The sequence below is a fragment of the Macrotis lagotis genome, chromosome 5, assembly GCF_037893015.1.
Source record: "Macrotis lagotis isolate mMagLag1 chromosome 5, bilby.v1.9.chrom.fasta, whole genome shotgun sequence".
In the NCBI taxonomy this organism is placed as follows: domain Eukaryota; kingdom Metazoa; phylum Chordata; class Mammalia; order Peramelemorphia; family Peramelidae; genus Macrotis; species Macrotis lagotis.
Window position 1 is genome coordinate 263,449,123 of NC_133662.1, and position 11,487 is coordinate 263,460,609.

Sequence of the window (11,487 nt, forward strand, 5' to 3'; positions counted from 1 at the left end):
CCGGCCTTCGAGGTTCTCAGGGCCTGGCACTTAATAGGAACTTTATAAATGTGGGTTGATAGATTGACCTCTATTTCCCTCATTTTACATATAAGGAGACTGAGGCCTACAGCAGGTAAATGAGTTGCTCAAGGTCACATAGGTGGGAAGCAGTAAATCCAGGCACTATGCTTGGATTCTCCCAGCATTTCTTCAATTTAGATGAAGTTTTAGAATGTAATTTTTTAAAAAAAAATTATTTACCAGTCATACATTTTTTTAAAAAAGGTATCATGAGCTCAAGGTTTTCTATTGCAAGTCGCTGTTTGTCAGTAAACAGACAAGTCTTTATCTCAGCTATATATTTGTTCATGAAAAAGAGCTGGGGGTCTTAGGGCCCTGCAAGTTCGATAATGATAAAGTAATAAAGAAATCAAATGCCATCTTGGGCAACATGAAAAGGTGCTAAGAATTCAAGAAAAAGTAGACAGCCATCCTTTTCTACCCAGCCCTGGTCAGGCTCCCTCTGGTGTACTGTATTCATTTCTGGAAACCACCTCAGAGAAAGGCAATAGGCAAGCCAGAGTCTGTCCAAAGGAGGGCACCCTGAGATAGTGAAAGGCCTCAACACTGTGCCAGATGAAGAGGAAAAGAAAAGGTCTAAAAAGAATGTGATGATTGATTTTTTAAAAATTTTATTTATTTAAGATAATGGGTTTAAGTGACTTGCCCAAGGTCACACAGTTAGGTAATCACTAAGTGGCTGAGGCTGGATTTGAACTCAGGTCCTCCTGACTCCAGGGCTGGTGCTCTATCCACTGTGCCACCTAGCTGCCCCCAATGATTGATTTCAAGCACTTTGGGATCATCATGTGGAAGAGGAATTGGACAGAACCAGGAGTCATATATGGAAGTTCCAGAGAGGCAGATGAAGACTCAGAGTAAGGAAACACTTCTCGACAATTAGAGTGGTCTCAAAGAGAGATGGGCTGCTTTGGAAGATAGCAAGTTCATTTTATTGGAAGGTGTTCAAGCAAAGGTTGGTAGCATGATTAAACCAGAAAGACCTGAGTTCAAGTCTCCTTTCTGGCCTATACTATTTCTGACTTTCACAATACTTTAACTCTCTCTCACTCTTCATATTCCATGCAATGTCAGTACTATTGATGTCTCATGTGCCGGCTTCATCATGAAGGTTCTTTTACTTTTTTCCTTTTTTGCAAAGCAGTGGGGTTACATGACTTGCCCAAGGTCACACAGCCAGTAAGTATTAAGAAGGTTGGGTTAGGCCCAATGGCTTCCAAGCCCCACTCTGGCGATGACATTTTCCCCTACTTGTTCTCATTTCAGGCTAGTGCTGTGGCTACAGACCCCAGGACAAGCCCCCTCTGTCTTGGTTGTGTGACCCTGGGCAGGTCAGTTCCCAACAGGAATTCCAGATCCCAGTCTACTCTGGCTTGGGCGGTGATCCTCCGCAGCTGGTGAAATCCCTGAGCCAGCTTCTAATTCTGTTCTGATTCCACCCCTATGGTCTCATTTTCAATAGATTTTGATTATTTTCATAATATTATGTCATTGAACCATCATGGAGTTTGGGCCAACATTACAGTTAGTCTGGCTCCCCGGCCTCCACTGGATTCCCATGAATTCCGACTTTCAATGGCCAGAATGCACTTGCAACAAATTGACTCGATGTCTCTGTCAAAAATTTCCTAAAGAAACTTTGTGATTAAAAAAAGGTCTCAGTCTTTGGAAAGGAGGCTCCAAGGTGGTTGTACGGCTGCCCGGGGAGGGATTCTGGGCCAGTCCCTTTAATGAGGCGGAGCAGGGAGCAGACAAGAGACCATTTCACCCCAAGTGACCGGATCCCACTGCAGCCCAAGACACAGCTCGGTGGGGGCACCTTGGTGGTGGCCCCGACTGGCTGGGAAATGAACAGAGGCCTATTCAAGTCTATTTCTGCCCCTTCCAGCCCCAAAGCAGCTGCATTCTTGTCTTGTCTGCTCCTCACTGAGGCTCTTCTCCTGCTCCAGGGGCTGATGGGAGAGTCCGGCAGGCCGCAGCACTCCTGACCTCAAACACTCCCTCTCTGAGACTTCAAAGGCTCCAACATCACATTCCAGCAACTGAGCCATGGACAGGATCTTCCAGAGGCTGCTTTTCCCCCAGGCACTAGGGCTGAACCTTTGTCAGGGGTCTTTCCAGCCCCCAGTGAGGATGGGAACCCCGGTGGTGAGGGGCCACCCCTCCCTTCTCAGGCCTCATCCTCTGGAACCTTTCTGGAGCCCTGGAACACATGGACCACCCTCTCTTCTGCCTCTTCCATGGGCCTGTGGCCTCCTGCTTCTCCTCCAACCTCCAGAGCTGATTTTCCTCAGTCTCTTTTGGTGGCTTACCCCACTCATCTGCCCCCTTAGCATAGGATGTAGCCTCCCAGCTTCTCGCTCTATCTCTGTCTCTGTCTGTCTATCTCTGTCTCCATCTCTCTGTCTCTGAATCCATTTCTCTGTGTGTGTCTGAATCTGCCTCTTTCTTTTCTTTGTCTCTCTCTCTGAGACTGTGTCTGTGTCTGTCTCTCTCTGGCTGTCTCTGTCTCCACCTTCTCAGGGGCTACTAAGGACTCAATACCCCCCCCCCATCCCAGAGGACTCCTAAATCTGTAATTCCTCCCTTAGTCTCCTCCTGTCTTGCATCATCAATTGGACATCTGAGTGATACAGCAGATAAGAGTTCTGAGCTTGGAATCAGGAAAACCTGAATCCAAATCCTGCCTCAAACACTTAGTATTTTCATGGCTCTGGAATGGCCCTTAACCTCATGGGGCCTCAGTTTCCTTGCCTGTACATGAGAAGGCTAGACTCCATGGCTCATAAATGCTATCGATTTCTTAATCTCTGTCTATATATTCCACCTCAAAGTTTCACCTCAAACTCATGAGATGATTATAGTTCCAGAGCTGGAAGAAATCTCAGAGGTTTCTGAGTCCAACCCTCTCATTTCAGTAATGAGAAAACTGAAGGAAGGAAATGACTTGCCCAAAGTCATGAGGTAATAAATGACCGAGGTGAAATTTGAAGACATCTTTGACTCTAAGGGCAGCTAGGGGGCCCTCTTGAGCCTACAGCTCCTCCTCTTCCTGAGTTCAAATCCAGCCTAGATACTTCTTAGCTGGGAGACCCTGGGCAAGCCACTTCACCCTATTTGTCTCAGTTTCTTCATCTGTCAAATAAGTCAAAAATGGAGATGGTAAACCACTCCAGTATCTGCCAAGAAAACTCCAAATGGGGTCGGGGGAGTCAGACATGATTTACTGACTGCACCACAAAGCCTCCTCTGACTCCAGTGCTTCAGCATGAATCTGCACCTCAGAATTTTAAATAGAGGTCATCTAGGTCATACTGGAAAAACTCTGGGGATCCCAGAATCACAGCTGGGACTTTCAAAGCCCAGAGAGGCTGAGTGACTATTCTGAGGTCCCCCAGGTAGTGAATGATAAAGGCAGGCTTCAAAGCTATCCCCGCTATCCCAAGGGTGCTGGGAAGGCCTGGCTTTCCCAGAGCCAAAACAAGTTTTATTTCCTCCCATAGTGCCTAGCTCTGGCCTCTGGGGCCAAGCGGAACAAAGCTAAGCTCCCTTCCAAGCAACCTTTCAATCCATCAGTCAACTGACTACCATTTATTAATGTGCCAGACACTGTCTGAGGAAACCGAGAGGCAAAAGACTGTCCCTGCCCTCAAGGAGCTCACAATCTAATAGGGAAGACACTATCTACCTATCTACCAAGTCAGTCTAACACAGGATAAATAGGTGCTAATTAACATAGGGAAGACACTGGAATTAAGAGGGGTTGAAGCAAGCTTCTTGTAGGAGGTGGGATTTTTAGGTGGGACTTAAAGGAAGCCAAGGGTCAGAACAGAGGAAGGAGACAGAGAAGATGCTTGGAGGTGGGAGACAGAGGGACTTGTTCAAGGAAAAATCAGAGGGCCGGGATACTGGATCGAAGTCTAAGTATTGGGGAGGACTTTGTAAGAAGACTGGAAAGTGGAGCAGTTAGCGACACAGTGGACAGAGCACCAGCCCCGGAATCAGGAAGTACAGAGTTCAAATTTGACCACAGACACTTAATAATTATCTAGTTGTGTGACCTTGGGTGAGTCCCTGAACCCCATTGTCTTGCAAAAAAACAAACATAAAAAAAGGAAGACTGGAAAGGTAGGAGGAGTCTGGATTATGAATATCAAACAGCATTTTGTATTTGATACAGGAGGCAATGGGAATACTAGGCAAAAGCTCCATGTCCTCCTTGAGCTTTCTCTTCTCCTGGCCCATCATTCTGAGAGATCATTCACCAGATCACTCATCTGGTTTAGTTCCAGCTCCACACGCCCTCTAGGACCACTAGTCTATCTGTCTATCTCAGCCTCTTTTCTCTTTTCTCTCTCTCTTTGATCTCTCTTCCCCCTCTGTCTCTCTGATTCTCTATTTTTATCTCTCCTTTTTTTCTCCCCCTGTCTGTATCTCTGTCTCTTCTGTTTTGTCTCTCTTTCCCCTTCTCTGTCTCTGTCTCTCTCTGTCTCTCTTTGTCTCTCTCTGTCTCTGTCTCTGTCTCTGTCTCTGTCTCTGTCTCTGTCTCTCTCTCTCTCTCTCTCTCTCTCTCTCTCTCATCTCTCTTCCCCCTCTGTCTTTATCTGTTTCTTCTCTTTTTTCCTTTCTCCCCCTCTGTCTCTTCTCTCTTTCTCTCCCCCCCTCTCTCTGTGGTTCACTGAATCTGTCTATCTCTGTCTCTCTCATAATCATACACCCACCCCCCCACCCACACGAGCTATCTCCAGACCCCCAGCAGAACTCACAGAAGCTGTTTGTAAGCTCTCTCCTGATATGTCTGATTGGAGACGTAGGTGATGTAGACAGAGAAGTGATTGGCTGCGTGTTGGTAGACGATGTCACACACGTCAGAGATGACAATGTTCTCTTCCATGCGATGCTCCAGTTCTAAGAGGAACCTGAAATCGCCAACCAAGAAGCCAGTTAGGACCAGGAGAACTTTCCCTGCCTTGTGATGATGATGGGGTCACAGACCTAGACCTGGAAAGTGGGGCAGTTAGTGACCCAGTGGATAGAGCACCAGCCATGCAATCAGGAGGACCAGAGTTCAAATAGGAGCTGACAGGGTCCTCAGACTCCATCTACTCCAACCCCCTCATTTCACAGAAGAGGAAACTGAGGCTCACTCAGGGGAAGTGAATTGCTCAGGGTTACCTAGCTGGGTCACAGGATCATAGAGAGAGAGCCAGGAGGGAAGCGCAGAGCAATCTAGTGAACTGTCTCATTTTATAGATGAGTAAACTGAGGTCAGAGAAGTTAAATGACTTGCCCATGATCACACAGGCAGGTAATAGAAGCGGGGGGGACAAACATCTATTAAGTGCTAGGCACTTTATAAATAACATCTCATGTGCTCATGGATCATAGAATCTTGTGCTGGGAAGAATCTCAGAAGCTAATCTTCTCCCTCTTTTAACAGATGAGGAAACTAAGACCCACACTGGTACTAGATAGTTTCACAATGTATCCTGGCCCTCCAGACATCAAAGTCTTACCTCTGGTTCCTTCTCCCTATCTAGCCCTTTTTTGATTGTTCTTTGTTTGTTTTGGTTTTTGCAAGGCAGTGGGGTTAAGTGACTTGCCCAAGGTCACACAGCTAGGTAATTAGGGTAGGATTTGGGCTCTAATCTTCCTGGCTCCAGAGCCGGTTCTCTGTCCATTGCACCACAACCTCGTCCCTATCTAGCTCTTAGAAGACTCGAGTGTCTAAACAAAGGCTCTCAACAATGACTAATTTCATTTTATGATCTCTTGAGACAGGATTTGAACCCCTGTCCTCAGACCCAAGAGCCAGCACAGAGAGGGTTGGGGATTCTTGTCAACTTAGAGGCTTAAGATCCTTTGAGTACAATGTGGAATGGTGGCAAAAGAATTTGTATAGAAATCAGGAGAAACTTGGGCATAAATCCCCATTGGGTGAACCTTCCTGACTGTAAATCAGGGCCCTGGACAGATCTCTTTTCTCTGATCCTTATTTTCCTCATCTATAAAATGGAGATAATAAGATCATCTCCCTGCCAGGGCTGTGGTGACGAGCAAATGAGGGAATGTATGTAAAAGAGACTGTTGACGTTGAATGGCAGCTGCTATTTTTGCTACTGGAACCCAGAGAACTCTAGCACTGTTCATCCTGAGCCCCTCCAGCTGACAGATCCCATCAAGGAGAGAGCGGTGAATGCAAACATCACGAAGGCTGGGAAGAAGGCCATGGGGAAAAGATTCTATTATCCTGGTGATTAATCACTGTAGAATTACAGGTAATTTTTTCCTCCCCATGAAGTTGCTAATCATAGACTTTTTTGTTCTTTCTTCCCCTTCCCCACAGCCCTCGAGAGGTAGCAAAATGGAAAATACAAAGTTAAAACAATCCACTGCATGAAAATAAGCCAGAAGTGTGTTAGAGAGGATTGCGCTGAAAGGAAAATACTATTTAATGGCTGAGAAGATGGACAAAAATATATATTCCCTTAATATGCATGTGTGTGAATTATAATGAGGTCACTTCCTCTCTCTGGGGCCTCAGTTTCTCCATCTGTAAAAATGATGGTGTTAGATTAGATGACCTCTAAGGTCCCTCTCTAAATCTGTGCATATATGGATCTGATGAATCTGACTCTTGTTCCTTCCTGTTCTTTGTAATCCTGTTTGCTTCCCCTCTCACATGGATCCATACATACATTTTAAATAGATAGAGATAGAGATAGATAGAGATATATAAAATGGTGGTAGTAATATTGTATGTGTGTTTTTATGTATCTGCATGATGATCACAAATGTTTCAAGAGGTCTTTGGAGGGGGAATATAAAGATGAAAACATACTCTTATAGCCTGGCTCTGGGTTCCTCAGGGCTAGGGGCAATGGGCAGATTATGGCAGAGAAAAGCCACAGAGGAGTCCTTCCCGCAGGCTGACAGCCATTTCTCAGATACCCACTTCCTCAGAATTTTCTAGCTGAGTATGTGGGTTGGATCAGGTGCATGGTCTTGGAACATGCTCCCAACTGTGAAATTTGTAATTCCATGAATCCTTAGCTCTGCTTAGGTGGCCATGAACAAGTCACTTTAACTCCCTGGACCTCAGTTTCCTCAATTGTAGAATGGAGGCGATAATTCTAATTAACTTCTTTGTCATTTATGGAGAACTTTGGATCTTTCCTGATCCTAATGGTGCAATTGTGAACTCCCAGTGAGGTAAATTTCTCATTAATGCAGAATAACATTTCTTAAAGCTATTGCCTAGTACCCTGACTGGCCCAATATCACTCAGGCAGAATGCTTCAGAGTTGCGTCTTGAACCCAGCACTTCCCCAACTTATCTTCTTAGGCCAGGAAGTCATCACTTATTTTTGCAAATAAAATCTGGTGAAGGAGGAATGGGCTCTTTCTCAGTCATTATATTAAAAATTCATAATTGAAGGAAATGCTACATTTCATTTAGAAGTTAGTGAAAATAAAATTGGAATTCTTTTTCCCATCCAAGTTGACAGACCCAAGGAAATCCATTTGAGCCTTTAGGATGTGTTGGTCCTAGATTTAGGACCCGTCCTGAAGATGCCAAGTCTTGCTCAGGACCAAACAGCCCACATCTTCCTGACTCCAAGGCTGTTCTGTCTTTACAATATCTCCCTGGTGCTACCTTGGCTATAGAAGGTGGTTAATCAATGTTTGTGGAATGATTGAAGGCCCGACAATCGAGATCATTCTGCCAAGGTGTTTAGATGGCAGGTGGAGCCTGACCAGGGTAGCCCGTCTCTTACCGCTCACTGACGGCCATGACGTCCAGGACATTGGAGAAGAGGATGTGGGACTCTGAGGGATGGAGAATCTTCTTCAGTCGCTCATTATCCATAAAGTGAGACACCAACAGACTTAAGCTTTTGTAGTAGGAGGCTTCGGAAGTGACCAGTTCAAACATGGCCTGGTTTGGGGAAGACGAAAAAGGACAGAGATGAAGCTGGGGACTCAGTCATTCTCCACCATACTCAGAGGGCCCACCTGCCCCATCACCTGCATTACTATGCAGAATCTGGCTCATTCAATTTTGGTACCAAGAGGCCAGAACTAAGAGCAATGGGTGGGCAATGGATGGAAAGGGCAAAGAGGTGGTTGCAGACCTGTTGTCAGGGAAGATTTCTCAGCAATCAGGACTGTCTACCTGGGGAGAAGGTGTGTTCCCCTCACTGGATATTTCAAAGAGGGACTGAAGGACCATTTCATTGCTTGGTGTGACCATGAGCAGTTCATGCTCATGTAGAGGCTAGACTCAATGGCCCAAGCCCTGTCAACTCTGAGCTGCTGAAAGTCTTGAATATAAACAAAACTAAATTTAGACCTCTGAAATCTCAATAGGGATGACCTCCCGGGCCAAGCTTCCTCTTGCATCCTGCTGGACAAGTGGCCAATCCAGTCTTTTCTCAAAGACCCTCAGCACTGGGAATGCCCAGTTTCATCAGCAACTGATGGGCACTGACAGCTCTGGTCCTTGGGACGGATTTCTTCCATAATCTCAGTAAAGATTCACCTTTCTAGTTTTCAGTTCCTCCTCCACCCCCAACTCACCTCTGGTGACCTTCTCTCTTTCTATCTAGGGTAATCCCATCCTTCCAATCGTCCACATTCCTGACCTTGGGGCCTCTTGATCCCCTTCCCCCCTCCCTGCCCCATCAATGACCAAGTCTTATAGTTTCCATCTGCATTATTTCTGTCTCTTATTCTGTCTCCCTTTTTCCACTCATGGAGCTCATCCCTTCTCGGCGGTACTATTGCATTCGTTCCTTATTGGTCTAGATCTTTGAGTTTATGGCTCTTCTACTGAAGCCACCCTTGGGACTTCCTTCTTCTGCTCCCTTCACCCTACAATGTCCTCAGTGGGAGGAGGGGACTTGTTCCAGTTTCTCATTTCCTAGAGTGACTACTTAGGGTCAGTCCAAGGTCTCTGCTCTTCCTCAAGGGAGGAAATGTCTCAAGTCACCTTCAGAGGCTCATAGAACTGAAAAGGGAAATTCAATTTCAATTCGATTCAATAAATATTTATTAATTAAATATATTTTTAATCTGAGGCTCAAGTAAAATGACCGGTCCACAGTGACACTAAGTGCTGAGCACTGGGAATGCAAATAACAGACAGAAAACCAGTTCCTGCTCTCACAGAGTTTATAATCTAAGGAAGACTAGAGGGGTGGGGGTAGAGGGAAGGACCCAAGGGGTATCTCATTCATTCCCAGGAGTTCAGACCCAGCCTATGGGACTTCAGAAACCATTTAATCTAACTCTAAACCTTTGTGGGGGAAACTGAGTTACAGGGATATGAAGTCATAAGAGACAAGATTTGAACCCACATCCTCTGGTTGCTGAGTCAACATTCTTCCCACTTTACTGTTTCACTAAGAAAGTGTTCAGGTATTTCCTGATATTTTATTCCACACAAGAAACCCCACCCCTACATGTACCTTTTGTCTTTCCCCTCGGGCAAAAGGAACAGAAGGGAATGACAGCGGGAAGAGAGCTCTCCAAATGAAAGGGGGGATGCCAAAAGTGAAAGTATTGGGCTGGTATGGCTGTAGAATATTTGACACTTCAGAGTCCACGGCAGATAACACTGTTCAGACCTCAAAGGCGCCTAAAAACTGGTACCTAAAAACTAGTACCCTAGTCCTGGGCTCCCCCTGAGCCCTCCCTTCTGTCTGCAGGGAGATATCAGCTGGTGAAAGCCTCAGGAATGTCAAAGCCCTCAGCCCAGGTTTCAGGGGATGGAGGAAGGCCAAGAAGTCGAGGATCTGGGCCCTCCTCCTTACTGGGCCTGGGGAGGGGCCAGCAGAGAGGAACACAGTTAGGCCTGTCCTTGGAACAGGTAAAGGAGAGGGGGAGGCTGGGAAGCTGGCCCAGCCATGAGGAGAATTCAAAGACTCTAATCTTGTAGGAATCCCAGAGCCCTCTAGTCCAAACCCTTCATTTTACATCTGAGAAGACGGAGGCCCTGGGAGATGAGGGGGTTGGCCCAGGTCTCACCGTTAGTAAGCTCTCAAGCCCTGACCAGTCACAGGCCCTTAGGAGGGATAGTCCAAATGTCCTCTTCCCTTTCTTGGAAGTCAGGTCAGAGTTGGCCCCTTCTCCAGTCCCATGAAACCATTTCTGTTGTCCCCTTCCCCTTTACTATTTCCTCCTGCAAATCATCTTCCCCTTGACTTTGCAGACCATTAATTTTGATACCTTGTTTAATAAATGGGGAAACTGAGGCCTGTGGAGGTTAAGGATCTGAACTCTTATATCTAAGGATCTTTCTACTTCAGTGCTTGAATTCAGAGAACAAGGCTAGCCATGGAGATCTGGGAAGTATCTGAGGAGTGTCTGGGTTTTCTTTTAGTAGTTGAAGAATGAGTAGTGTGGGTTGAGGTTTCTGAGGAAGAAGAGCCTCTGGGAGCTCCCACAGGAAAGGCATGGGTGAAAGGGAGGAATTACAGGGAACTGGATCCAGGCCAAGATCTGCCACTGCAGCCAGGGCCATCTCTAGTCATCCTGATCCGTATGTGGCCATGGGACCCAGATGACTCTGGAGGAGAAAGTGAGGCTGGGGACCTAGGAGAGGTTCTCCCCCCCCAATCCAATTTACTTGCATGGCATGGCATCACCTCCCTAATGTTGTGGTCTTCTAGTACAAGGCCAAAGAACCATCTTCCCCTATAAGACTGTTAGTTCCATGACGTCAGGCACTTTTTTTCCTTCCCTTTATCCCCAGGGCTTAGCATTAATATACTGAACATGTTACAAACACTTAATGACTATTTCAAAAGTCACTGGCCGAGTCTGAAGCTGTCTCATTTTGGGCTTTTCCCCTAATAACTGGGGATGTATTTTGCCAAGGCCTCACATCTACCCCCATCAAGGACATCTAAGTACGCTCTTACCATGTTCCTGATCTGGGTTTCAAGTCCCTGTCAGCTATGCTTTTTCTGTCCTCCTAGTAATTCAAGGGGGAAAACCTCCTTGATAGAGAAAACAAAACCAGTTGAGCAGGGTGGTCTGGTTCCATTGCTTACCATCATCAGGCCCATCGCCATTCTCTTCCTTCTTGAACCCTCCTCTTTCCCCCCAAATAGCTCTTTAAAAAGCCCTTTTTGTTGTGCTGTTTTCCAGTGGACCCTCTCCAAACACCATCCTTAGGGCACCACCTCGCACCATATACACCTTGTATGTGAGTTACCCTGGTGTCTTTCTTTTATCCAAGTCATTAAAAAAAATCTAAGATGAAGAAGGAGAAGCAAATTGAGAATGGTTTGGTAAACACTCCATATTTTGAGAGAGGAGACATCAGAGGCAAAAAAGAGAAAGGAGAGATAGGAAACCACAAATTAAAATTCTAGAGGGGAAATGAACTCAGGAGGGGCAGGCACGGTTAGAAGCCCC

The 11,487-nt window shown here is 46.1% G+C and overlaps 1 protein-coding gene across 1 annotated transcript in view; it reads right to left on the reverse strand.

The window, feature by feature from the left end:
• Positions 1-8,630, reverse strand: part of NGEF (neuronal guanine nucleotide exchange factor) — a 30,740-nt gene extending 22,110 nt beyond the window's left edge. The window contains exons 1-2 of the mRNA XM_074189700.1: positions 7,842-8,630; positions 4,830-4,982 (exon numbers count right to left, since the gene is read on the reverse strand). Of these exons, the coding sequence (XP_074045801.1) occupies positions 4,830-4,982; positions 7,842-7,999 (311 nt within the window). The 5' untranslated portion in view covers positions 8,000-8,630. The remainder of the gene's footprint in view (positions 1-4,829; positions 4,983-7,841) is intronic.
• Between the last annotated feature and the right edge of the window lie 2,857 nt (positions 8,631-11,487).